Below are 27,275 nucleotides of genomic sequence, written 5' to 3'. Positions count from 1 at the left end.
ATATTTTCTCCCATGCTGAGGGTTGTCTTTTCGTCTTATTTATGGTTTCCTTTGCTGTGCAAAAGCTTTTAAGTTTCATTAGGTCCCATTTGTTTATTTTTGTTTTTATTTCCATTTCTCTAGGAGGTGGGTCAAAAAGGATCTTGCTGTGATTTATGTCACAGAGTGTTCTGCCTATGTTTTCCTCTAAGAGTTTTATAGTGTCTGGCCTACATTTAGGTCTTTAATACATTTTGAGTTTATTTTCGTGTATGGTGTGAGGGAGTGTTCTAATTTCATTCTTTTACATGTAGCTGTCCAGTTTTCCCAGCACCACTTATTGAAGAGGCTGTCTTTTCTGCACTGTATATTCTTGCCTCCTTTATCAAAGAAAAGGTGACCATATGTGTATGGGTTTATCTCTGGGCTTTCTATCCTGTTCCATTGATCTATATTTCTGTTTTTGTGCCAGTACCATACTGTCTTGATTACTGTAGCTTTGTAGTATAGTCTGAAGTCCGGGAGCTTGATTCCTCCAGCTCCGTTTTTCTTTCTCAAGATTGCTTTGGCTATACGGGGTCTTTTGTGTTTCCATACAAATTGTGAAGTTTTTTTGTTCTAGTTCTGTGAAAAATGCCATTGGTAGTTTGATAGGGATTACATTGAATCTGTAGATTGCTTTGGGTAGTAGAGTCATTTTCACAATGTTGATTCTTCCAATCCAAGAACATAGTATACCTCTCCATCTGTTTGTATCGTCTTTAATTTCTTTCATCAGTGTCTTATAGTTTTCTGCATACAGGTCTTTTGTCTCCTTAGGTGGGTTTACTCCTAGGTATTTTATTATTTTTGTTACAGTGGTAAATGGGAGTGTTTCCTTAATTTCTCTTTCAGATTTTTCATCATTAGTGTATAGGAATGAAAGAGATTTCTGTGCATTAATTTTGTATTCTGTTACTTTACCAAATTCATTGATTAGCTCTAGTAGTTTTCTGGTAGCATCTTTAGGATTCTCTATGTATAGTATCATGTCATCTGCAAACAGTGACAGTTTTACTTCTTTTCTGATTTGGATTCCTTTTATTTCTTTTTCTTCTCTGATTGCTGTGGCTAAAACTTCCAAAACTATGTTGAATAATAGCAGTGAGAGTAGGCAACCTTGTCCTGTTCCTGATCTTAGAGGAAATGGTTTCAGTTTTTCACCATTGAGAACGATGTTGGCTGTGCATTTGTCATATATGGCCTTTATTATGTTGAGGTAGGTTCCCTCTATGCCTACTTTCTGGAGAGTTTTTATCATAAATGGGTGTTGAATTTTGTCGAAAGCTTTTTTTGCATCTACTGAGATGATCATATGGTTTTTAATCCTTCGATTTGTTAATATGGTGTATCACATTGACTGATGTGCGTATATGGAAGAATCCTTGCATTTCTGGGATAAACCCCACTTGATCATGATGTATGATCCTTTTCATGAGCTGTTGGATTCTGCTGGCTAGTATTTTGTTGAGGATTTTTGCATCTATGTTCATCAGTGATACTGGCCTGTAGTTTTCTTTTTTTGTGACATCTTTGTCTGGTTTTGGTATCAGGGTGATGGTAGCTTCGTAGAATGAGTTTGGGAGTGTTCCTCCCTCTGCTATATTGTTGAAGAGTTTGAGAAGGATAGGTGTTAGCTCTTCTCTAAATGTTTGATAGAATTCGCCTGTGAAGCCATCTGGTCCTGTTGGAAGATTTTTTTTTTAACATCTTTATTGGAGTATAATTGCTTTACAATGGTGTGTTAGTTTCTGCTTTATAACAGAGTAATCAGTTATACATATACATATGTTCCCATATCTCTTCCCTCTTGCATCTCCCTCCCTCCCACCCTCCCCATCCCACCCCTCCAGGTGGTCACAAAGTGCCGAGCTGACCTCTCTGTGCCATGCAGCTGCTTCCCACCAGCTATCTACTTTATGCTCGGTAGTGTATATATGTCCATGCCACTCTCCCACCCTGTCACAGCCTACCCCTCCCCCTCCCCACATCCCCAAGTCCATTCTCTAATCACAGTTTCAATTTCAGTGCTTGTGATTGGTCTGTTTATATTTTCTATTTCTTCCTGGTTTAGTCTCGGAAGGTTGTGCTTTTCTAAGAATTTGTCCATTTCTTCCAGGTTGTCCATTTTATTGGCATATAGTTGCTTGTAGTAATCTCTCATGATCCTTTGTATTTCTGCAGAGTCAGTTGTTACTTCTCCTTTTTCATTTCTAATTCTGTTGATTTGAGTCTTCTCCCTTTTTTTCTTGACGAGTCTGGCTAATGGTTTATCAATTTTTTTAATCTTCTCAAAGAACCACCTTTTAGTTTTATTGGTCTTTGCTATTGTTTCCTCCATTTCCTTTTCATTTATTTCTGATCTGATCTTTATGATTTCTTTCCTTCTGCTAACTTTAGGGCTTTTTTGTTCTTCTTTCTCTAATTACTTTAGGTGTAAGGTTAGGTTGTTTATTTGAGATTTTTCTTGTTTCTTGAACTAGGAGGGTATTGCTATAAATTTCCCTCTTAGGGCTGCTTTTGCTGCATCCCATACGTTTTGGGTCGTCATATTTTCATTGTCATTTGTTTCTAGGTATTTTTTGATTTCCTCTTTGATTTCTTCAGTGATCTCTTGGTTATTTAGTAGTGTATTGTTTAGCCTCCATGTGTTTGTATTTTTTACAGTTTTTTTCCTGTAATTGATATCTAGTCTCATAGTGTTGTGGTCAGAAAAGATACTTGATATGATTTCAATTTTCTTAAATTTACCAAGGCTTGATTTGTAACCCAAGATATAGTCTATCCTGGAGAATGTTCCATGAGCACTTGAGAAGAAAGTGTATTCTGTTGTTTTTGGATGGAATGTCCTATAAATATCAATTTAAATCCATCTTGTTTAATGTATCATTTAAAGCTTGTGTTTCCTTATTTATTTTAATTTTGGATGATCTGTCCGTTGGTGAAAGTGGGGTGTTAAAGTTCCCTACTATTATTGTGGTACTGTTGATTTCCCCTTTTATGGCTGTTAGCATTTGCCGTATGTATTGCGGTGCTCCTATGCTGGGTGCATAAATATTTACAATTGTTATATCTTCTTCTTGGATTGATCCCTTGATCATTGTGTAGTGTCCTTCTTTGTCTCTTGTAATAGTCTTTATTTTCAAGTCTATTTTGTCTGATATGAGAATTGCTACTCCAGCTTTCTTTTAATTTCCATTTTCATGGAATATCTTTTTCCATCTCCTCACTTTCAGCCTGTATGTGTCCCTAGGTCTGAAGTGGGTCTCTTGTAGACAGCATATATACGGGTGTTTTTTTTTGTATCCATTCAGCCAGTTTATGTCTTTTGGTTGGAGCATTTAATCCATTTACATTTAAGGTAATTATCGATATGTATGTTCCTATTACCATTTTCTCAATTGTTTTGGGTTTGTTTTTGTAGGTCTTTTCCTTCTCTTGTGTTTCCTGCCTAGAGAAGTTCCTTTAGCATTTGTTGTAAAGCTGGTTTGGTGGTTCTGAATTCTGTTAACTTTTGCTTGTCTGTAAAGGTTTTAATTTCTCCATCGTATCTGCATGAGATCCTTGCTGGGTAGAGTCATCTTGGTTGTAGGTTTTTCCCTTTCATCACTTTAAGTATGTCCTGCCACTCCCTTCTGGCTTGCAGAGTTTCTGCTGAAAGATCAGCTGTTAACCTTATGGGGATTCCCTTGTATGTTATTTGTTATTTTTCCCTTGCTGCTTTTAATATTTTTTCTTTTTATTTAATTTTTGATAGTCTGATTAATATGTGTCTTGGCACGTTTCTCCTTGGATTTATCCTGTATGGGACTCTCTGCGCTTCCTGGACTTGACTGACTATTTCCTTTCCCATATTAGGGAAGTTTTCAACTATAATCTCTTCAAATATTTTCTCAGTCCCTTTCTTTTTCTCTTCTTCTTCTGGGACCCCTATAATTTGAATGTTGGTGTGTTTAATGTTGTCCCAGGGGTCTCTGAGACTGTCCTCAATTCTTTTCATTCTTTTTGTTTTATTCTGCTCCACAGTAGTTATTTCCACTATTTTATCTTCCAGGTCACTTATCCGTTCTTCTGCCTCAGTTATTCTGCTATTGATTCCTTCTAGAGAATTTTTAATTTCATTTATTGTGTTCATCATTGTGTGTTTGCTCTTTAGTTCTTCTAGGTCCTTGTTAAACGTTTCTTGTATTTTCTCCATTCTATTTCCAAGATTTTGGATCATCTTTACTATCATTACTCTGAGTTCTTTTTCAGGTAGACTGCCTATTTCCTCTTCATTTGTTTGGTCTGGTGAGTTTTTACTTTGCTTCTTCATCTGCTGCATATTTCTTTGTCTTCTTATTTTGTTTAACACACTCTGTTTGGGGTCTCCTTTTCACAGGCTGCTGGTTCGTAGTTCCTGTTGTTCTTGGTGTCTGCCCCCAGTGGGTGAGGTTGGTTCAGTGGCTTGTGTAGGCTTCCTGGTGGAGGGGACTGATGCCTGTGTTCTGGTGGGTGGGGGCTGGATCTTGTCTTTCTGGTGGGTAGGGCTGCATCTGGTGGTGTGTTTTGGGGCGTCTGTGAACTTAGTATGATTTTAGGCAGCCTCTCTGCTAATGGGTGGGGTTGTGTTCCTGTCCTGCTAGTTGTTTGGCATAGGGTGTCCAGCACTATAGCTTGCTGGTCTTTGAGTGGAGCTGGGTCTTAGCGTTGAGACGGATATCTCTGGGAGAGCTCTCGCCTATTGATATTATGTGGGGCCGGAGGTCTCTTGTGGTCCAATGTCTTGAACTCGGCTCTCCCACCTCAGAGGCTGAGGCCTGACACCAGGCCAGATCACCAAGACCGTGTCAGCCACACAACTCCGAAGAAAAGGGAGGAAAAAAAAGAAAGAAAAAAAATTTTTTAATAATAATAAATTTTTAAAAATTGTTAAAATAAAAGAAATTTTTAAAAAGAGAGCAACCATACCAGTAAAGAAATCCACCAATGATAACAAGCGCTAAAAACTATACTAAGATAAACATAAAAATCAGAAACAAATCAGTCGCAGATAGCAAACCCCAAGTCTACAGTTGCTCCCAAAGTCCACAGCCTCAATTTTGGGATGATTTGTTGTCTATTCAGGTATTCCACAGATGCAGGGAACATCAAGTTGACTGTGGGGATTTAATCTGCTGCTCCTGAGGCTGCACGGAGAAATTACCCTTTCTCTTCTTTGTTTGCACAGCTCCTGGGGTTCAGATTTGGTTTTGGCCCCGCCTCTGCATGTAGATCACCCTCAGGCATCTGTTCCCACCCAGACAGGACGGGGTTAAAGCAGCGGCTGATTAGGGTGCTCTGGGTCACTCAGGCCTGGGGGAGGGAGGGGCACAGTAGTTATAATTGCACCGCGGGGCTGGCTTGACATTGCAACAGCCTGAGGCACGCCGTGTGTTCTCCCGGGGAAGTTGTCCCTGGATCACGGGACCTGGCAGTGGCGGGCTGCACAGGCTTCCGGGGGGGGTGTGGATAGTGACCTGTGCTTGCACACAGGATTCTTGGTGGCTGCAGCAGCAGCGTTAGCGTTTCATGCACGTCTCTGGGGTCCAAGCTGATAGCCGTGGCTCACATCCGTCTCTGGAGCTCGTTTAGGCGGTGCTCTGCCTTCTGTGGGCACACCGGGAAGGAATCCCGTCTCCTCGCGCACCCCAAAACAATGGTCTCTTGCCTCTTAGGCAGTTCCAGACTTTTTCCCTGACTCCCTCCCAGCTAGCAGTGGCGCACTAGCCCCCTTAAGGCTGTGTTCACACAGCCAACCCCAGTCCTCTCCCTGAGATCTGACCTCTGAAGCCCGAGCCTCAGCTCCCAGACCCCGCCTGCCCTGGCGGATGAGGAGACAAGCCTCTCAGGCTGGTGAGTGCTGGTCGGCACCAATCCTCCCTGCAGGAATCTCTCTGCTTTTCCCTCTACACCCCTGTTGCTGCGCTCTCCTCCGTGGCTCCAAAGCTCCGCCGCCGCCCCGCCCACCGTTCTTTTGTCTCTGTTTTTTCTTTTTTCTTTTGCCCTACCCAGGTACATGGGGGTTTTCTTGCCTTTTGGGAAGTCTGAGGTCTTCTGCCAGCATTCAGTAGGTGTTCTGTAGGAGTTGTTCCACATGTAGATGTATTTTTGATGTATTTGTGGGGAGGAAGGTGATCTCCACGTCTTACTCCTCTGCCATCTTGAAGGTCTCCTCTGTACTTTTCCTTAAGATGAAGGGGAAAAGAACATTCTCATTGTCCACAGACTAGGAAAGCAGTGGGTTAACGTGCTTTTCCATCTGCTTCAAGTCCCAAGTTGCTTGAAGGTGCTTCTAGTTGGAGGGGATGTGTTACAGGTGAGTCCTGCCATGTGGAACCAGGACAGAGGCTGGGCAGGGACGCATCGTTGTTTGGCAGATAAGCTACATTTTATTAAACCAAATAATCTAAGAATTATGTTGCTAGGCTTGTTTATACCCTTTCTGTTTTTTTCCTAAGCTTTAGCAAAGTCTTATTCACATATTTCATTTTTTTCTCAGCTGTGTTATAGAGTAACAGGAAAATATTTTGTCCAAGTGGAAGAGTAGTAGATCTTGAATCATCTATAAAATCAGAGGGTAAAATAACTCTCTGGAAGTAGGAGCTGGGGCTTTATGATATCACTGCCCCTCCCCCATGTGCAGTGCCATACTTGGAGAGCTGGGTTTAATTTATTAAGGAAAGCAGCGGTTACATTCTGCCTTCATATGGGGCAGGGGACTCGGACAGATAAGCAGGACCCCTGGTGTCTCTGTACACAGAGAGGTTATGAGAAAACCTCAAATGAAAGGGCAAAAATAATGCACTCATTTCTCATCATGAGTTACTCCCTTGTATCTCTGTAAGATGTATGGACGCCAGTGTGCTAAAGAGAAAAGCCATGAAAGGACCATCCTGAGCACCAAGAGGTGTGAGTTCTCTCATTCTCAGTCACTCAGAACCATTTATGGGTTATGTTTCCTCCTATACTATTCCCTCTTGTCTCCCTCATATCCTCCCTCTCTTACTGTTTCCCTCTCTCCCTCTCATTCTGTCTCTCTTTCTCTGTCTTAATCTCTTACATATACACACACTTACCTTTCCACCCTGTCCCCAGAAATAAATTATTGCTCAGACTACCCTAATAGGATAATCAGGCTAGACTTGACTTCCAAGTTTTCAAAAAATTTCTTTAGAGTAGGTCTCACTTCAAATCATCCCTGATTACCAAATTTTCAAGTTTATCTCCATTGAAGTCACCTCATTTGTTTGCTTTATTTAAGAGTTACATGCCATGGGACTCACAGTTCTAGCGTTTTTCAACTTTTGGACGTTTGTGGCCTGCGCTTATACACAGAGAAGAGGGGTAGGGACTGTCTAAATCTGTGGGGACCCACTGCGCTGCTGCCACTGCCTACCCTCCCAGGGCTTCTCCTGGTGTGTCCTTTCTTGCAGTTCTTCTTGTTCCTGACATTTCAGCTCTTCTTCTAAATATCTATCTTTTTGAAGGTACGAAGTTACCTTCTTCCCATGATCAGAACCCAAAGAGATGTCTAAATTCCACTTTTTCTTTCTTTGTAGTTCCTTATGTATTATCACACAGAAAACAGTGTCCACCAAAAATATTATCCCTACTGCCAGATAGAAAAGGAAACGAAACTAGACAGGAGTAGGTGACTGGAGGCCTGCAAAAGAAAATGACAGAGTAAATGCTATTTAGAAACCAGAGGGATCTGGCTGAGTTATGTTTGGAAGAGAAGCTTGGCTGAGACCTGATATGTCTGTACCCAGGGCAGAGACTGGTAATTTTAGGCGCAGGAGGGAGCTCCAGCTGGGCTATATGGTTATAGACAGGCGGCGGGCTCCTCCTAAGAGCTTAACTGCCAGGGCCTTGCCGGTGGACTTACTCCCTAGTTTCAGAGACAACTGCTATTTCTATGCCATTTAATCATTAGAATTTAGGTTGAAGATAAACTTTTTTTCCCAGACAGTCTTTGTTCTGGAGCTCACAATCCCTCCACCTCAGCCATATAGAGATACTTGGGCAAGTATTTATGTGCAATCCACAAAATCCCTATCTCACTAATTTACGGTATGAGCTCCCTGATGTAAAAACTGCACCCCAATGTCTTTATATCCCCATACCTATGACAAGAGATAGGAGGAAGTCAGTATATTGTTGATTAGATTATTGGTGAGAGAGGAGGAGAGAGAGGGAGGGAAAGAAGGAGGAAGAGAGAGAGGAGAATGGGAGAAGGAGAAAGAGGGAGGGAGGGAGTGGGAGAGAGAGAGAGAAGGCAGGAGAAAATAAAGAAGGAAGGACAAAAGGATGGAAATAAATGGAGGAAGGAAAGAAAACAAAGAAAAAGAAAGGGAAGGAAATTTAAGGAAGTTTATTAGGAGAATGCTGAAGTTTTGAATCAAGAGTGGAAAGACCTGTTCATGGTTTTTCCTGGCTGAGCCATGAAAAAGGTGTCATGAGACCTCAGTCCCATAGGAGTTAAGGGAGCATCTCCTCATGTGCCAGTCAGCTCCCATCATTCTCACTCACCAAACACCTGAAGCTCCAACTCAGGGCGGTGCTTGATGACATTTCCATCTTCTGTGGTAGCCTCACACCAGTATAATCCGGAGTCTTCTTTTTTAGCAGGTAGTATCTGGTATTCAGAGGATATGTTCCTGCTCATCAGTGTCTTGCTTCCCACAAGGGAAGTAAGGAGAAGTAAAGCTGCAAACCAGGCTTTTGTGGGAGCAACTTTGTTTCACAGCTCAGGTTGACCAGATTCCCCTCTAGGAGGGGGAATGACAAGGATGATCTCAGCACTGGGGCTGGAAATAGCTCTAAAGAAAAAGTTGATAGGGATAGGGTGGCCTGCTTCAGTGTCAAGGTTTTTTGTTTGTTTGTTTGTTTTCTAATAGAAGATACATTCCCACCCCCTTTGGGAAACCTGCCCCTAGAGAATGCATCTATAAGACATAATTTTCCCCACTTCTAGCAGAGAGTCATTTGGGGTTTCCTCATAGACGTACTTACAGTTGACAGTTTGCCCTTATTCTACTGGGGAGAACACCTCTACACAGTCCATGCTTCCCTGAATAGCCATGTTATTATATGACCATGCCCTTTGGTAATGGTTGACCAGGAGTGGACACTGACCCCTACACTAGCCAGTTCAGTGACTCATTACTTCTGTTTCTACCTCAAAAGATAATCTGGGGGAATTCCCTGGCGGTCCAGTGGTTAGGACTCCGCGCTTCCACTGCAGGGGGTCCAGGTTCGATCCCTGGTCGGGGAACTAAGATCCCGAAAGTCACGCAGTGTGGCTAAATAAATAAATAAATAAATAATCTGGGACAAGAATTTCTTTCCCATAGGAATGAACTATTTTTCAGACAGAAAAAAGTTGCTAGTGGTTATGAGTACTAAGATAAAAGGCCATGAGAGAGTAACAACAAGGGCCACATGCAAACTGGGACAGAGGAAACTGCTTAGTTAGCAGATGTTCAGAGAGAAGTGGAACCAGAGAGGCCACGGGGTCCTTGAGAGATAGACAGAAAGTATAACCACATCCTAATGTCTTCCTGGCTATGGAGCTTTTATGAGATTCCATTGAGTTATTTTCTAATAACTCTCCTACCTACCTTGAGTGAGTCACCACTCCTTGCAACTAAAATAAAATTGATGAAATGGATTCTCACTATGCCATGGCCTTGACATTAGCTCCTGGAATTACTGATGTGGCACAGTAGTGTACTGGAAAGAGCAATGAACAAGGACCCAGAAGACCTCAGTTCTGATCCCAGTCCGGCCACTGGTCATTGTGTGGCCTTCATAAGGCGGTTTACCTCTCTGGAGTTCAGTTTTTTCACTTGTAAATTGAAGTGATAATTTATGATGTTTACTCTGGTTCTTAAAACTATAGCTCTATGACTATTCAGATACAATACCTTTTATAAAGTGATAGATACTCCTGCTGATGTGTAGCGATGCCTTCCCATGCCTGAACAGTGCTAGATGCCACTGTGACTCAGGTTGGTTTTCAGAATGGTGAATTCAGAATTCTGAGGAGAAAACTTAAAGGTTTTGCCATTTTGGTAGAAAAGTACATTGTACACCAGCTTATTCTTCCATCCATGACACCTCAAGCCAGAGGTTCCCCTTCAGTGAAGACTCTGCGAGACCTGGAGTAGTAGCCAATCTGGAAAATGTGGACCCAAAACATGTGTATATGGTGGCAGAGGTACAAGGAAGCCAAAGCTGGACCCTAGGGGCTTATCTTTTTTCTCTTTGTAACATTCCAACTTCAGAGCTCTGCTGAATTTGAGGCCTATCTCCCATTCCTCAAATATCTTTAGCTTTGCTGGGAAGAAAAGTAATCTTTACCGGCAGCCATGCACACAGCCCCTTTTTATCTTTCCTTTCCAGATCTCAGAAGTTGGTTAGGACAAAAATAGCTTACTCTATGTGGTAGGCAGTATTTTAAGATGTCCCCAATGAGTCACACTCTTGTATAATCCCTTTGAGTGTGGCTGGAACCTATGACTTGCTTGTAACCAACAGAATATGATAAAGGTTATGTGATGTCACTCCCATGATGATGTTACATTATATGAGACTGTCTTAGCTGACTGGACTGCAGGAGACTTCTGCTGGCTTTGAAGAAATGAGCTGACATGTTGTTAAGAGGGCCTTTGTGAGGGCCACATGGCAGGGGGTCTCCAGCAAATGAGACTGGCCTCCAGCAAAAAAGGTGCGGACCTCAGTCCTACAACCACAAGGAATTGAACTCTGCCAATGACCATGGGCACTTGGAAGAGCTGCTGGAATGAACACAGCCCAGTCAACACCCTGACTGCAGCCTCAGCAGAGCACCCAGCCAAGCTGTGCCAAGACTCCTGACCCATGGAAAGATAATAAATGTATGTTGTTTTAAACTGTTAAATTTATGGTAATTTGTTACACAGCAATAAGAAACGAATACACTCTAACTCCTGACTAATTTGTTAATGGGATCACACGTACTAAGACAAACACACAGAAAGGCAAACATATCCAGGTGTATGTATATATGCTTTTAAACTGATAGGAATACTCACATATGTGCAAATCAGTGATATAGCTGGTAAAAACAAACTCCAAGTCAAATGAGCCCTCCCTGTTTTTTGTTTTTTGTTGTTTTTTGGCTGCATAGGGTCTTTGTTGCTGCACGCGGGCTTTCTGTAGTTGTGGTGCTCGGGCCTCTCATTACGGTGGCTTCTCTTGCTGTGGAGCACGGGCTCTAGGCACGCAGGCTTCAGTAGTTGTGGCGCGCGGGCTCAGTTGTTGTGGCTCACGGGCTCTAGAGTGCAGGTTCAGTAGTTGTTGCACATGGGCTTAGTTGCTCCGTGGCACATGGGATCTTCCCGGACCAGGGCTTGAACCCATGTCCCCTGCATTGGGAACTCCCTCATTAAGGTTTTGTCTGTCTCTTTTTTGAGTGTTTAAAAAGAGGCTGGATATATTCGGGAAAATACTTTAAAATAATTAAAAGACCTTGAGAGGTTGGCTCCTACCTTCAGGATGGCTGCACATAAATCACTTCATATAATCCCCATAACAACCTACCCCCACCCAGGATAGGAATATGAAGTCCATTTTATGGATGAGGAAACAGAAGACACGGAGGCTTACTTGCCTATGGCACAAAGCAATCATGCAGCAGAGCCAGGTTTCAACACAAGTCTGTCTGGCTCCAACCCACCCTCCACTTATTAATAATAATTATAGTTAACAAGAGTGGGGCACTTACTATGTGCCAGGCACTCTGCTAAGTATTTACTCATTTATAGCCATAATATTCCTAGGAGGCAGGTATTCCTTTTGAGTCCATTCTCCAGATGAGAACTGAGGTTTGGAAAGGTTGGTGACATGGCCAAGATCACATAGCTAATGAGCGGCAGAGAAAATATGATTCACTCCCCAAGCCTGCGCTCTTAACTCCTGTGATATGTAGCCAAACTGTCTCTCCGAATGTCCAGTCCCCCTCCCCCGTGCTCCCCTTGCTACAGGCACACTGGTGCTTTTCAATTCCCATCCCAGACCAAGCCCCTCCCCACCTCCCAGCCTCTGCATGTGCTTTTCCCTCCACCCAGAAAGCTTCCTCCTAGTCCCTCCCTTATTTGCAACCCTAGTTCCTCTTCTTCCTCTAGGTCTGAGTTCCAATGTCCCCTCTTCAGTGTAGTCTTCCCTGACTTTCTACTTCGATTCTTCTCTCACTCAGATCCTTGTTTTTCCCATCAAGGCACTCATTACAACTTACCAAAAATTTTTTGTTAGTTTCATTTTACTTGTATTTTATTTGCCTTTCCCACTAGAATGAAAGGCCCATGAGGGCAGAAATTTGTCTGTCTTGGTCCCTGACATATCTCCAGTAGCCAGAAGATTCCAGGTATTAATAGGTGCTCTGTAAGTATTTAATAGATTATAATCATTAGAATTTGCAGCTCACCAATAGAAGAAAGCAGATGGTTTCCAACCCCAAGCTAAGAGTTCTCTTGTGTTAAAAAAAAAAGGCTTTCATCTTCTGCTGCTCCAAGAGATAAGTTAGCACAGCAAGCACAGCCTCAAAGGAGTCCTCCCAGTGCCCTAGAAGGAAGTCTGCTCAAAGGTGTTCACCCACAAATCCCACACCAGGGACCTTGGGCCACAGAACAGCCCTGCTTGGCCTCCTTAAAGCTTCTTCTCTGCAGGGAGGGATCACACAGAATCTGATCTGCTGCCCAGAAGCTGCTGCATACCAGGGCTGAGCTGGATGCCTCATGGTCATGAGCCAGTTCATTCTTTGCCATCAGCCCAGACGACAGGCGTCTATCCCTATTTTACCCTAGGAGACTCAGGTTCACAGTGGTGAGATGGCTTTCCCAGAGCCACGCAGCTGGTAAGTGGGAGAGTCACTCACTCCTCCTTTAACATTCTTCAGTGGCTCCTTGTCACCTTCAGAAATGAACTCCAAATTCTTTAGCACGTAACAGAGCAGGACCCTATAGAACTTTCCTGGGACAGACCCCTCACCACCTTGTCCTCTGCCTGCCTCCTTTTTGTAGAAAAGCTGTAGTTTCCCAGGCCTCCCCTCAGTCACAAAATCCTGGCTCAAGAGTTAATGATTGAAAGGATGTGAACATGTAGTGGCAAAAATAGCAGTTAGGCCAGGAGAACTGATAAGAATTTAAACAGTAAATTGGCCATATGGCAGTCACAGAATCTTTAGTTTTTCTCTGAAGTACATAGATAACAGTATCTGACGCACATTTCCTGAGTTGTTTTACAGATGCTAAAACCCCCACCAAATGGAAGAAGTTAACTACTTGATGACCATGAGCACCGTAGCCCCCAGAGCTACTGGAGCCTGAGGATTGATAATGTTAACCCCTGTGACACAGCCCTGTTACCTCACCATCAACCAATCAGAGAATTGTGCACGAGCTGATCACATACCCTGAGACCCCCCTCCCTCCCCTTGTCTTTAAAAATGTCTCCCTGAAACCCATAGGGGAGTTCAGGTTTTTTGAGCTTTAGCTGTCCCAGACTCCTTGTCTGGTGCCTTACAATAAATGGTGCACTTTCCTTCACCACAACCCGGTGTCAGTAGATTGGCTTTACTGCGTGCGGGTGAGCGGACTCATTTGGTTTGGTAACAGTAAATGTTGTATTAATCTTCTTCTGACTTTTCAGAGGGTAAGCACAGCCTTATTGTTGTCAAAAGGGACATAGGGAGGCTTTTCTTTTTACAGCTATAATTTAAGATATTACAGTAGAACTCAATAAAGACCCTGTTTAAGTCACAGCATTTCAGATTGGATCCTCTGGCCTTCTCACCTGACTCCATGAAGATGGCATAATATAGACACAGTGCATGGTTTATGTCAAGGTTTTCTGTTGAACACTATTCCTGGAAGGAGAAGAGCTATGTTTGTGCCCACTGCTGAGCCACAGAGGCTTGAATGGAATCTCTTAGGAGCAGCATAAGTAAGAGGATGACAAATACTAACTCAGGGAGGATTGAGATGGTTCTTAAGTTACAACCATATACTTTCCCTTTCCACTACTCACTTCTAGATCCAAGTCTTGGTTCTTTTGATCTTAGAGACATCACTGCCCCAAACATGGCCCAGTCTTCAGTTCTGTCTCTACAGTTTCAAAAACTATGAACTATAAGACCAAATGAAATAGATAAGATTAGACGTCTAGGAGTACAAGGACTTCCTGGGATCATATCACTATTCTCCCTGTTTTGGTTAGGAATATTGTTATCCTAGCTCAAATGGATGGCAGTTGGTTCAGTTCAGAAGACTCACATGGGGAAAGGCCATTTCCAGTGTCAGATTTGTGGCACCCCCCCTCTTCCCCAAGATAAATGAGTTTAAGGGTGGTTTTTCCTTCACACATATTAAAAGAAAAAAATTATTTCCTCTGCTCACAACACTTCTGACACCAAATGTATGAGTTTTCCCCGCACATTAAGCATTTCTGATACTAATTACTCAAAGCGCAGACTCCACATGGTAAGGGCTCAGTCCCACAAGACTGCCCCCTGAGTTCCCACAACCTCCTCTTCAGGTTTGTAAAAATTATTGATAATATCAGGTTGGAAAGAATGAAAGAAAATGGATACTTTTACACACTGTCAATGTAAGTAAATTGGAAAAGTCTTTTTTAAAAAAAATGTCATTAAGCTGTGTATAAGCAAATCTGAATTTTGCCCATTAGGTTAATCTATTATATTGAGCCATATGAAATTGCCAATATTTGAAAGATTTTGACTTAAAAATGAACTTAAAGATAAATCAAAAGAAACTATCTACATTGAAACACAAAAAGAAAAAAGAGTGAAATGTTTTCAAATTTTCAAGAGCATATGGGTCAGAAAAGAGCTGAACCAGATCAAAATTTATTTTTCATCTTGGTAGCTCCATCTACTGGTTAGGTAAGGCAAGAATTTCCCTCCTACATAGCACATAAGGGGTGGATGGCATAATTTCAATTGCTCTATCAATTTCTCTATCTCCTAAGAGAACACTCTTGCTTTCCTGATTCCCAATCCATATACTTCACTGTCATTTAAGGGAGTATTTTATTGTGTCTGATGTCTCCAGAGACTACTTTTCACCTAAAAATTGAGAATGTGGTCCTAAGCCATTATTTCTAGATACCATTTTGAAGCAGGAAATGAGATGACCATTCAAATAGGAAACAATAGTAATAACAATTTCCAGATACAACATTAGATAATGACGTATTGAATAGGCTTTATGATAGTCAGAATTGCCAGAAATTAGGTTTCTTGGGTCCTAAGATATCCTTAGGGTTGGAAACGATCCTAGGATTATCCCACTGTAGGGTCACAACCACCAAAAGGATCTCAAGGATAAAAACTGGTGAAGATTTCTCTATTGCTTCCTTGAAATCCTAAGTAAACCCTCTACTTTTGTACTCTAGAATCCTTTGACAGCAGACCCACTTTCCTTTGCAAACTCAGCTTCTGTTTATTTAAATCTTTATTTCTGTCACTTGAAGGCACTTGGAACCTGGCACCATTCGTTATTTCTACATGGCCTGTCCTCTGGCAGGTAATTAAAAACTTCAAGGACACTGGAAGATGCCAAATAGTGTGCTCTCAGTTGTGGTGAAACTAGGCTATGCCATCTTATTCAGACAAGTGAAGTTGAGGCCGATGGTTCTGTGGTGGCATTCTTGATTCTCACTTGTGCAAACTTATCTCAATTTCTAGCCAACATATACATGTGCATCTGTCTACTACACTCTTCTAATTACATAATAAAAATAAACAGTTTAATTTTAAATGATGTGACTTGATTTTCTTATCCAAAGTAAAGTCTGAACATGTATAGGATTGCCATCTGGGGGATCCACAGGGGAAAAAAAGTTAGATTTTGAGACTGAAGCCTTCGATTGCATGGCCCAGAATAGACTGATAGCTGGAATGAGTTAAGAAAAAGAGGGGAAAGAAAATTCTGTAGTAATTTCCTGTAATAAAATCTGTATTTGTAGTGGCCTGATAGTTTTTACAATGGTTGAACTGTGATTTGTACTCCATCTTGTGGTGTTAGCAACTTAGATTTAAGTCAGAGCCATAGCAGTAAAACATGACCTTATTTTTTGAGGCATTTAGTATACTTTAAAAGTTGATGATACATTTCTGGTAATAGTAGCTATAATATTTAAATTAACCTTCCTTCTGAAAACAAATAAGTGTTGGATAAAATACAGAAAACATATTCTTAAATGCATTAAGGTCATGATTAGACGATAATCACCAGGTCTAAAGTAAGGAAAAACTGGAAGCCAGAGACATAAACAAGAATAGAAGCCACACTTTTTGCTAAGGGCACTTCCTGATCCTGCAAATTTGGTGTGACAGCCTCCTGTGGCTAATAGAGCAGAAATAAAAGATCAGGCTCTGCATAAGTTGGGGTGTCTACCAGAAATGCATTCCTATAAAAAGCTAGGACCCCAAAGGCTATAATCTTAGGATGAAGGTGAGCTAGAAATGAAACATCCCCTCTGTAATACAATTAACTTTAGAGCATCTTTCACACATTTTACTTGGTTTAAGCTTGTTCTAGGCTGGGAGTGTTCCCAGGTGCCTGGCAGGAAAGCCTTCACTGTAAGTCTCAAATTATTACAAAACTGTTTTTTCAGATACAACATGTAGCACATATTCAAAGATAATGAAAACAAAGAAATTAGATCTATGCATGAGGACCAGCAGACACTTCAGGCAACAGAAACTGACCCTTGAAATAATAGAGATATTGGACTTATCATAAAGACTGTAAACAATGATGTCTACATTGTTCATGAAACAAGTGAAAAATCTGAAAATACTAACTCAAAAAGATACGTGCACCCCCCATGTTCACTGCAGCATTATTTACAATAGCCAAGATATGGAAACAACATAAGTGTCCATCAACAAATTAATGGATAAAGAAAATTCAGTGCACACACACACACACACACACACACACACACACACACACACACAGAGGAATATTACTCAGCCATAAAAAAGAATGAAATCTTGCCATTTGCAACAACATGGATAGACCTTGAGGACATTATACTAAGTGAAATAAGTCAGACAAAGACAAGTACCATGTGATCTCACTTCTGTGTAGAATCTCAATAGAAAAAAAAAAACGGAGCTTATAGTTACAGAGAACAGACTGGTGGTTGCCAGAGGTGGAGAGTGGGGGATGGGCAAATGGGTGAAGGGAGTCAAAAGGCACAGACCTCCAATTATAAAATAAGTCATGGGGAGTAACATATAGCATGGCAACTATAGTTAATTGTACTGTATTGCATATCTGAAAGTTGCTAAGAGAGTAAATCTTAAAAGTTCTCATCATAAGACAAAAAATTCTGTGATCAATGTTAATTAGACATTGTGGTGATCATTTTGCAACATATACAAATATTGAGTCATTATGTTGTACACCTGAAACTAATACAATGTTGTGTATCTCTTATACCTCAATAAAAAATTTTGTTTTAATTGAAAATTTAGAAGAATTTTGCCTATTAGGGAGTTTTCTTAGCTTCAACTAAACATTCAGAATCACAAGACTTTCATAGGCCACACATGGCACCAGTCTACTCAGAAAGATAAAAGATAAGAACTACAGCTTCCTGGCAGGGCAGTCTCAGGCATTATTCTTCTGTGGGAGTAGTCCTTGCAGCAGTCTGCACTGCCACCCAGGAGATATTATCTTGGTTCTCTGGCCCTCACTTTCCATTCCAGGACAGATGAAGAGTGAGGTGTAAGGGAAAAAGATATAGTGGAGCCACCCTGGCTTTGAAACTCCATGTCCCAGGAACCAGTATCTCTTGCAAAAACTTCACAGTGTAAGCAGATAGGGTAGGGGGGTCCCTGGAGAAAGAAAACCAGGCATGGCTTTCTTGACATAATAGAAGCCATTTTTGGCCTAAGCCATTTTGTGATCTAAGCCTGGCCACACTGCTTGCCCTTGAACAGGTCTCAGTAATAATGATCTTAAGGGAACAAAAGAACAAACTGTTATATCAAGCAAGAGAAGTAACAATAGCAAAGATAATAAATCTGTGGAAAGACTCCCAGTTCTGTTTCTATGGTAAAGACTAGCCTGAAGCACTTTCTTGAGCTGATTTGCAGAATTTAACACCCCCTACCACCCCCCTACCCCCCAAGCTCAACCACCAGTTCAACAGGAACCTAAGAGATGATGAGGTTGGCCTTTTCTGACCTTCCTGACTTCAGTAAACTAAAGCTTGGATCCTGTTGGCTGCCCAACCTCCTTTATGAATATGCATATACCCTTAGCTTAAAACTTCTCCAATTTTGCTGTCTTGGGAGGGGAGACACTGCTTTGGGAAGGATCCCTGGCATTCTCCTTACTTGCTGCAAGTAACAAACCGTTCCTTCTCTCAATCTTTAGCTTGGTTGTGTCTTTTGACTCAACACTCACCAAGAGGTGAACCCAGTTTTCAGGTAACAATATCATAGTTTCCAGTGTCCATGCAAGGTTTATGCAAGTTACAAGAGTCACTGCATTCAAGGAAGCTCAAAGTATAGCTTCTCACCAGATGCTTATTTTTCCAAGTCCAGGTGTCAATCAGGAGTCCTTTTTTTTTTTTTATATCAGCAATGTATTTTAGTAATATAGTTGATCTTTCACCCTTATAAGATTCCAGGAAAACAGACCTAGAAGGTTAATTAAAGGTCAAATTGTCATGCAGAAGGGGAAACATTTGTTTTTTTTATTGGTTTAACATTTTAACCACAAAATGGAAACTATAAAAAGTGACAGAATGGCCTTAGAGAAGAGTCAAACAGAAATTCTAAAATGATAAACCCATCCAAATGAGAATAAGCTAAAGCTATTTATTCAGAACTTGCTATAGCGAAGGTGTCAGCCACCATCCTTTGGGTTTAGTAGAGACTCAAAGGCAAGCAGAAGAGTGGGAAAGCTTTATGGCAAAAAGGGAAGGCTTCAGGTATGCTGTGATTGGAGGCTATTGGCATGGGGAAGCTGTAGGCAGGCTAACAGCTTCCAGAATCCAGCTGTAGAAGTAGGATGTCCTATATGACTGGTTAAAGGTGCATTTTTGGCCTTCTCTGGTTGGTCCTAAGTTGGAAGCAGGGACAAAAATTAAAGAAGCTGTCAGTTATTAATCAAGTCCTGGCCATTTGGGGCTATTACAAGGGTTTTTGTTTGGCTTCCTGGATTGTTTGCTGAGAAAGTGGTTGACTTTCTACAACTCTGACTTATGGATAGTAGGTTGACTTCCTGGGCTGGTTAGTGTAGATAATGGGTCAGTTTCTAGGCTGGTTACTACAAATTGTGGGTCAGAGTTCTATTTTTGTTATCTGGCCATTGTCCATTTGCATATTCAGTCTCTGATCTAGAACTTACTAAAATCATGCTTTTATCCCCATCACTCCCCTGCAACTGCTCTTGCAAGGTCACCAATGACTAATTTTGCTAAATCCAGTGGTCAATTCTTACCTTCATTTATGTATCTATCAACATTTATCTAATCTATCAACAACAGTTGATCCTTCCCTCTTCCTGGAAACGATTTCTTCACTTGGTAGAAAAAAAAGAAATTCTGAAACAAAATAAAAATAACTAAAATTTAAAACCTAGTGGAAGAATTTAACAGGAGAGCAATCATAGCTGAAAAGAGAATTAGTAAAGTGGTAGATCGGGAAGAAGAAAAAATTAAAAATGTAGAACAAGAAGAAAAACAGTAATATTAAACATAAGTGAAAAAATAGCAAATAGAGTGAGAAGGTCTACCTTATTTTTTAGTTAGTCTCAGAAGTAGAAGAGAGAGAAAACAGGGTAAAGGTAATATTAGAAGAAGTAATGTTTGAGACAACATGAAACACACAAACCAACAGATTCTAGAAGGCCAACCAATTCCATATAAGGTAAATAAAGGGACATCAATACTAGAGAGATCACACTAAAATTGCAGAAAATCAAAAACAAAGACAAAAATTATACAAACACCCAGAGAAAAAAGAGAGGTTACATTAAAATCAGCAGCAATTAGACTATTGACTGACTTTTGAAAAGCAAAAATCAAATGCAAATATCTTCAATGTTCTGATAGTAACTGCTTCTAGGCTCCTATACTTAATAAAAATAGTCTTCAATAATTAAAGAAAACTAAAGACTCTTTCAGAGAAAAAAAGCTGAAACAGTTCTTCACCAGGGACCCACACAAAAGAAATCTCTAAACGACGTTTCTCAAGCAGAAGGAAAATGATTCCACATGGAAAGACAGACACAAAAAAAGAGAAAAATAGTAAATACATAGATAAATCTAAATTAACATTGGCCATATAAAAATACATAAAAAGTCTTCTGGGGTTTAAAAATGCTTAGAACTATAACAAATGATAACAGAATATATGCAGAGTGAGACTAAATGGAATAAAAGTATCCCAAGGTCTTTATACTGTTCAGTATGACGGTAAGGGTCATAATTATTACTATGCTTGATAAACTAAGGATTAAGATTGTAATTTTTAAACTAACCATGAAAAGAATAGAAACAAAGTGAAGTACAATTAAAAATTTAGAAGGAAAAAATTGAAGCAAAGTATATATAAAACAATAAAAAACATAATGTTATAATAGTTTAAAAAGATAACCAATTAAAAAAAACTCAAGAGAGAAATAGAAACACAGAACAAAGAGGACAAATAGAAAAAGATAAAGCTGATAGATTTTAAATTAAATATATCAACAATTACATAAATTTAAGGAGATTAAGTTATACAGTAAAAAATAAATATTGCTAGGCTGGATTTAAAAATTAACTATATGCTGTATTTGAGAGATATACCAAAACTATAAAGTGACAGAAAGAAAGGTTGAAAACAAAAGGAGAAAAAAGAAGCTTTATTGAAAATATTAACCAAAAAGTAGCTACATTAATAGACTTTAAGGCAAAAAACATGACTTCAGAATATGTCTCTTGTGGAATACAACCATCCATTTCTAATTGCCTTTTATGCTAATTGGTTATTACGGGTAATGATATATAAATTAATCTCCATGAGTCATTTTGTTAGACAAAGAACTTTGATATTTTCTTCTTCACCCTCCAACTATAAAGGCATAATAAACTAATAAACCTTTAAAGATACCTTATCTTTAAAATTTGTGTATGTAATTACAGTCATGTTATAATTTAGGATGATTCCCATGCCACAGCCTGCCCTCAGAATTTCTTCCCTAGGCAAATCTTAGGTTATCAACTGTCCAGGGTCAGGGGAGACTGTAGGGAAAAACCCAGGATGACACTGTCTCTGGCATGCAGATGGATGGATGGTAGTGCCAAACTCCTTGCCTGCTCTTGTCCAGCTTTCTGCTGCTCTTTCGTCTCTGCCTCCCATAGTAAATCAAATGCCCATTTCTGTGGCTTCTCTGATGCCAACTGCTTCACTTATCACTGGGCCAATAGCAGGAGGTATTTGGACCAGAATAGTCTTCCACCACCCCACAGAACTTCAAACATTATCCCTTCCTCCCTCTTAATTTTGTCTCTTCATAACACCAAAACTGGTGAGGCCAATTTCCCCATCCTTATTGTTTGGCTATCCCCTAAATTCCTGTGTTTCCTATGCATGTACCAAAGAAGCAGAGGTCTTACACTCTCTTGCACTCTCAGCCTTCTGGAGCTGGCAGATTTGGACAGAGTACAGATAAGGTGGACATGTTCTCTGTTTCAGCAGGTGAACTGTCCACATTACCACTTGATGTAGTCTCATCTGTGAGGACTGGCCATGTGGTCAGTCAGTTAGGGAGTTATGCTGTTAATTGAATGGTTGGCAGTCAAAGTTGATTGGCTTTTGACTGCCTTTAGCACTTTCTAGAGCTACACTTCCGTTTCTCTCTCATTCTAAACAGCTTTTGTTCTGTATCTGCTGTGCCCACCTAAGTCAGAAGTTCTGAATATTCCTCTGTTAAGTTGACTGTAATTGTCTGATAGGCTGTTAGAAGAGGTAGATAATTAGAATTCAAAATGAACAATTGACTTCTCAGATAGTAGGTTCCAAAAGTTAACTTAATGTACGATTTTGACCATTTGTGATATTGTGGTGACCTGTACAGTGACCTGTTGAGAGAAATGTCTTTATTGGCCAAATTCCTCATCTTTCTGGTCCAGTGTAACATAACAGGAGGTTCAAGAAAAGTTTATGGAATGGCAACCTAAAGGAGAGGGTGAGACTTCCTCTATGTTCCTCAAATCTCTTGGGATACATTTACATGCATCATGACAAGAGAAAATCAGAATAATATAGGCATGACAAGGGAGGGAAATCTTCTGATCTTTTTCCAAAGCTAACTTCCAAAGACAGAAACACAGTAAAGTTATTCCTCATATTCTAGGACACTCATTTGTTAGTAGGTGATGTCATGGTGTCAGAGGTTATACACATGAGTGTAGAAAGGATTTTAGCTCCAAATGTTACATGTCCCAGCAACACACCAGAACTTACTTCCTGCCTTGGAAGATGCACCCCAGAGGAACAGTTGTGTAACTCATGCCAGGCACTAATCTTTCCATGATCATAGCCCTATCCCAGTCCCAAGGCTGTCACGTTACTGTTTAGAAACGGTCTTCAACAATTTTTGTTCCCAAAACACTGTCCATTTTATTCTTTCCCTCCCTTACCTCAGCTGACTGTGTTGCCCCTGCCTGTTGGATCTTTGTAAAGATGAGACTTGCATTTGCAATAAAGACTTAATAGAGGTAGTAATGAAGCCACTATGGTGCACAAAGAAGAAGAAAAACAGTTGTACGTTTTGGCCTGCAATCAAACTTGGGTCACTCAGGTGGGAGATAAAATGCTTGCTATTGAAGCACCAGTATTCTTAGTTTAAGGTGTTCTTCACAGATCATAACACATCCAGTAATTCATGAGATTGATCCTCCCACAACCAACAGCAGGTCCTAGGACTTCATCTACCAGGATTCTTCAAAGAAATGGAGCCACCTGTCCACACCCTGGACTCAGTGACTGCACAGATTCCAGCACATTAAGCAGCCCACTGTTTCTGGAGCTTGGTCTGGGATGGAAGAGAACTGCAGGTAGGACCCAGCTCCCTCTAAAGGATAAAAATTCTCCCCTGAGGAACCCAAAATTGTCCCTGTGTGAAGACCTCTGTGCTTCTAGGACACCTCTGATCTTTACTACTAAGAATTCCCGTAAGACCAAGTTTCAGAATGTTTCCTCCAGAGAACTTCCTACAGGGGCCTTTTGGAGGCCTTTACTCCAGCTGCTAGGAAACTGACTTGGTGAAACTGAAAAGTCAAAAGGCCAGGTGTACCAGCACAGTGACTCATTTTTATCCTTGCTTCCTAATTTCCAAGCCCTGTCAGAGACTTCTGCTTCTCCAATATGTAAATGTTTTAAAGCCAACGTAAGTCCAGAAACCACTAACTTCAGAGGCTGATCTATTGCAATTCTTTTTTTTTTTAAATTTAATTTATTTATTTATTTAGTTTTGGCTGTGTTGGGTCTTTGTTTCTGTGCGAGGGCTTTCTCCAGTTGCGGCAAGCGGGGGCCACTCCTCATCGCGGTGCGCGGGCCTCTCACTATCGCGGCCTCTCCTGTTGCGGAGCACAGGCTCGAGACGCGCAGGCTCAGTAATTGTGGCTCACGGGCCCAGCCGCCCCGCGGCATGTGGGATCCTCCCAGACAAGGGTTTGAACCCGCGTTCCCTGCACCGGCAGGCAGACTCTCAACCACTGCGCCACCAGGGAAACCCCTATTGCAATTCTTTTCGCAGCACCTCCCACAGTCTCCAGGGCCCTAATGACCAAGGGAGGGAGGACTACTGTTGCTTGGCTACTGTCTTGGATGACGTGGATTTAGGTACAGGTATGTCCAGATTTATGCCACGGAATGGTCAATCAGAATGCAGTGTGGCAAAGGGCCTGGAGTAGACTAGACTGGCTGTACGGAGGCCAGTTTTTGATCTGCTTAGATTAATGGAGGTAAGAGGTGATAGAGGAAAGGTATAGTAATGAAGTGGAGGTGAATCTGTAGAGAATCCTATAAATTTAAGCACTATTTATTAATTATACTGGAAATAAACTTCTGTGCTGGGAGGATGAGAGAGTCTATCCAAAAAGGATAGTAAGATCTGGTATGGGCAACAGGCTGGATGGTGGTGAGGATAAATGTACTAGGCAGGGATGGGAAGAGGTCTGGGTATGGTTTTACTGACGGATTGAAACACGGGACAGTATACTACTCCTTTGGGGATGCCGTACCTGGGTCTGATCACAGAGTGTTGAGGCAGAGGGTGGTGTCAGGGAACTCACTGATGCTGACAGGGAACTCACTGGTATGTTGAGTTTTAGCATTTGTGACTCCAAGACGCATATGAGGCACTGACTTGTGAATTAGGAGTTGTGAGTTGGAAGTATAGGTTTGTAGTTTAGAAAGGGATGTGGGAATAAATGTAGATCTGGTTGATGTAGGTGGTAACTGAAAGCATGTTGGCCAGAGCTTGTGTGTGTCTTGGGTGTTGAGCAGAGGGCAGATAGAGTCAAAGCTCTTCAAGGTCAAGGTGATGGTTGTTTTCCTTGTTGAAAACAAGTTTATGACTCAGCCTGGAACTAGCTTGGCTTCCCAGCAGGAGAAGCATGCTTGCAGGTCATAGCTCCTGTCTTTCAAAAAGTCCTAAGTCCCAAAATGTGGGGGAGCTCCCCAGGCTCCTTTCATCAGTTTAATTTCCCCAGGGAAGATTGAGGAAAGAAACCTCTATACTATTTGAACTTCACCAAAAGATCACCATGCTAATATTTTAACAATCAATATTTCTTTAAAATAGTCTATGCCTCATACAGCTAATAAATCAAAGCCTATTAATTTAGGAAATTGAATTCTCCCAAAAAATTAAATATTGATTGCAAACAATATTAATCTTTTCATACTATATACCCATTCAAATGTTTTATGCACCTTAAAAAACAGACACATATTATTATAATTATTGTAAGACTGATCATTACTCTTTCACGAAAAAAAAAATAGCCTCAAAGGACCAACTCCAAGAACCAAAATTGATCTCTTCACTATCTCTATCTTGATTCTGTCCCCTTTCCCCCTCTTTCTTCTAATTGTAATTCTGATTCTGATTCCTATTTCTTTCCTGGATTAGAATTGTACCTTACTTAACCTACAAGTTAGCTTACCTTCTCAGGCAACAGTTTGAGGTTGACAATTGAAGATTTAGGAACAGAAACAAAGAACCTGGATGAATTTCTGATGTTCTTCTATCAGAATCTGTTGTGCAGTTGGACAGAATCTTTTTCAGAGTTAAGAGTCTGATCAGATAAATCAGATATTTTGTTATTTATAGTTTTGTCTACGATAAGTCTCCTATTAAAAACCTTTTGTTCTGGTGTCCTTGTTAGCTATTAGCACCATAAAAAGCTTCTTTTGGAACTACTGCTGGGTCTTTCTGGACACTCTAATTACTCTGCCTGTGGTGTAACAAAAGGGAAGCATTGGTGGTTCAGTGGTAGAATTTTTGTCCCGAACACAGGGAAGGATCCCGTGTACCTGATTATGTGTGTCAACAGGTGTTAGCCTGAAAATTATATTTTTTTAAAGGGAAAATGAACTGAGAATCTGGCAACTGTTTATAGGGTTTTGTTTTATAGCTCTTGACACATTAGGAAGCTCCTGTGAAAGACTGCCATTTAAAAGTAATGGGTGTTAATGTGTTAGAAAGACAACTTGGTGATTAATCTTCCAAAATTTTTTTACCTAAGAATAGCTTAAAATTTAAGTTTTTTTAACCTATTTTCAAGCCAGCTACATTTCTCTTTTTAATAATAAATTATTCATATTCAAAGGTTTCCTTATTCTGACATTATGTCTTTCTACATTTTGTTTATAAACTGATGGGTTTTTTTTTTTTTTTTAAGTCTTAAACTGGCATACTGTGTTGAAATCATCAGGGTTGTTTTACTATTTTGTTTTAACTTGTTTGGGAATCTCTGTATTTGTTGAATAAAAATTGTAATGTGTTACATACAAGAATCAGGCTTTAGACAGAACAAACTAGGGGACTTGATTTATAAAAAAGAAATGATAGATTACTTATATGATGAGGCAAAATGAAAGGACTCATGAGGTATCGGGGAAAACTGAACCAGGATGATCAACTCCAAGACAATATCATAGTAAAACTCTTAGACTTTAAAGATAAAGAAAACAAACAAACAAACAAAAATAAAGAAAACATCCTTAGGCTTGCCAGGCAAAACTGTGAAATAAGTTATAAAAGCAACAGAATTAGATGAGCACCAACGTACAAAGCAAGGCAAGAGTGGAGCAGTATTTTCAAGGAACTTATGTAAAGAAAGTGCAAATCAAAGATGTCATGTCCAGTCAACCTCGTTTTCAAGGTTCATGGTACAGGGGAATGGCTCTGGTATGGTACTCCGGTGACCTTATACTTCTCCACATAGGCCACATAGGCAAGGCTCAACTGGAGTCTGACCCAAGTCTTGGCTGAATGCCTCGGAACATGGAAAGATAGGCAGTCTTGTGAGGTGCTATCATAAGGCTATTTCTCACTGATCTCTTATAGGAGGTTCCCTACCTTGGGACAGGCTACCAGCAGATAGTTTCTCACCTGCCTCCTTGCTTTTGTGAGACACAGAAATTTCCAACCTTGCCCCCACCCTCCTAGGGCGCAACTACAAGCTGTAAAACCACTCAGCTGTAACATGGAAACTGGCTCCTTCGTAACAGAGCAAGCCATCACTTGTGTCTTCTTGTCATCTGATCCCTCCAGTGTGGTGTGATTTTGTGGAATTATGGATGTGGGGAGCTGACAACGTGCTACATTTGCTTATGCTGTGTGTGTAAATAATGAACTACTTCAGTTCATTTGAGATTGTTGTCTCCTTACTGACCAATTCTACAGAAGTGTGACTAGCAGCTGCCACTATACCATTGTCTAGGGACTGCTAGACTGCCTGACTAATTTGGTGCCCAGGGTAGGGCCAGTGAGGTCACAGTACCTTCTTGGAGAAAAGAGAGAAGGGTCTGTGTAAGCCAGGTTAGGAGATATGAGAAGGCTCCCCGGGATGTTCTCCCCCAAGTGGTGGGTATGAGCAGGAGTGGGGAGGGAATAAGGATCCTCCAACTATCCCACGAGTTAATGAACATTTAG

The 27,275-nt window shown here is 40.8% G+C and overlaps 2 protein-coding genes across 3 annotated transcripts in view; one reads left to right on the top strand and one right to left on the bottom strand.

Annotated features, from left to right (window-relative positions):
- Nucleotides 1–27,275, top strand: part of LOC118901745 (myomegalin) — a 73,773-nt gene that overhangs the window by 6,198 nt on the left and 40,300 nt on the right. The gene's annotated exons all lie outside the window — the stretch shown is intronic.
- FCGR1A (Fc fragment of IgG receptor Ia) overlaps nucleotides 1–27,275 on the bottom strand; it is a 49,561-nt gene that overhangs the window by 2,414 nt on the left and 19,872 nt on the right. Inside the window, 4 exon segments of the mRNA XM_036863606.1 lie at nucleotides 7,436–7,651; nucleotides 8,569–8,728; nucleotides 8,731–8,856; nucleotides 9,966–10,158. Coding sequence (XP_036719501.1) covers nucleotides 7,436–7,651; nucleotides 8,569–8,728; nucleotides 8,731–8,856; nucleotides 9,966–10,158 — 695 coding nt within the window.

The sequence above is a fragment of the Balaenoptera musculus genome, chromosome 1 (assembly GCF_009873245.2).
Source record: "Balaenoptera musculus isolate JJ_BM4_2016_0621 chromosome 1, mBalMus1.pri.v3, whole genome shotgun sequence".
Taxonomy (NCBI): Eukaryota; Metazoa; Chordata; class Mammalia; order Artiodactyla; family Balaenopteridae; genus Balaenoptera; species Balaenoptera musculus.
Note: the sequence above shows the minus strand (reverse complement) of the source record. Positions and strands in the feature narration are given on the sequence as shown.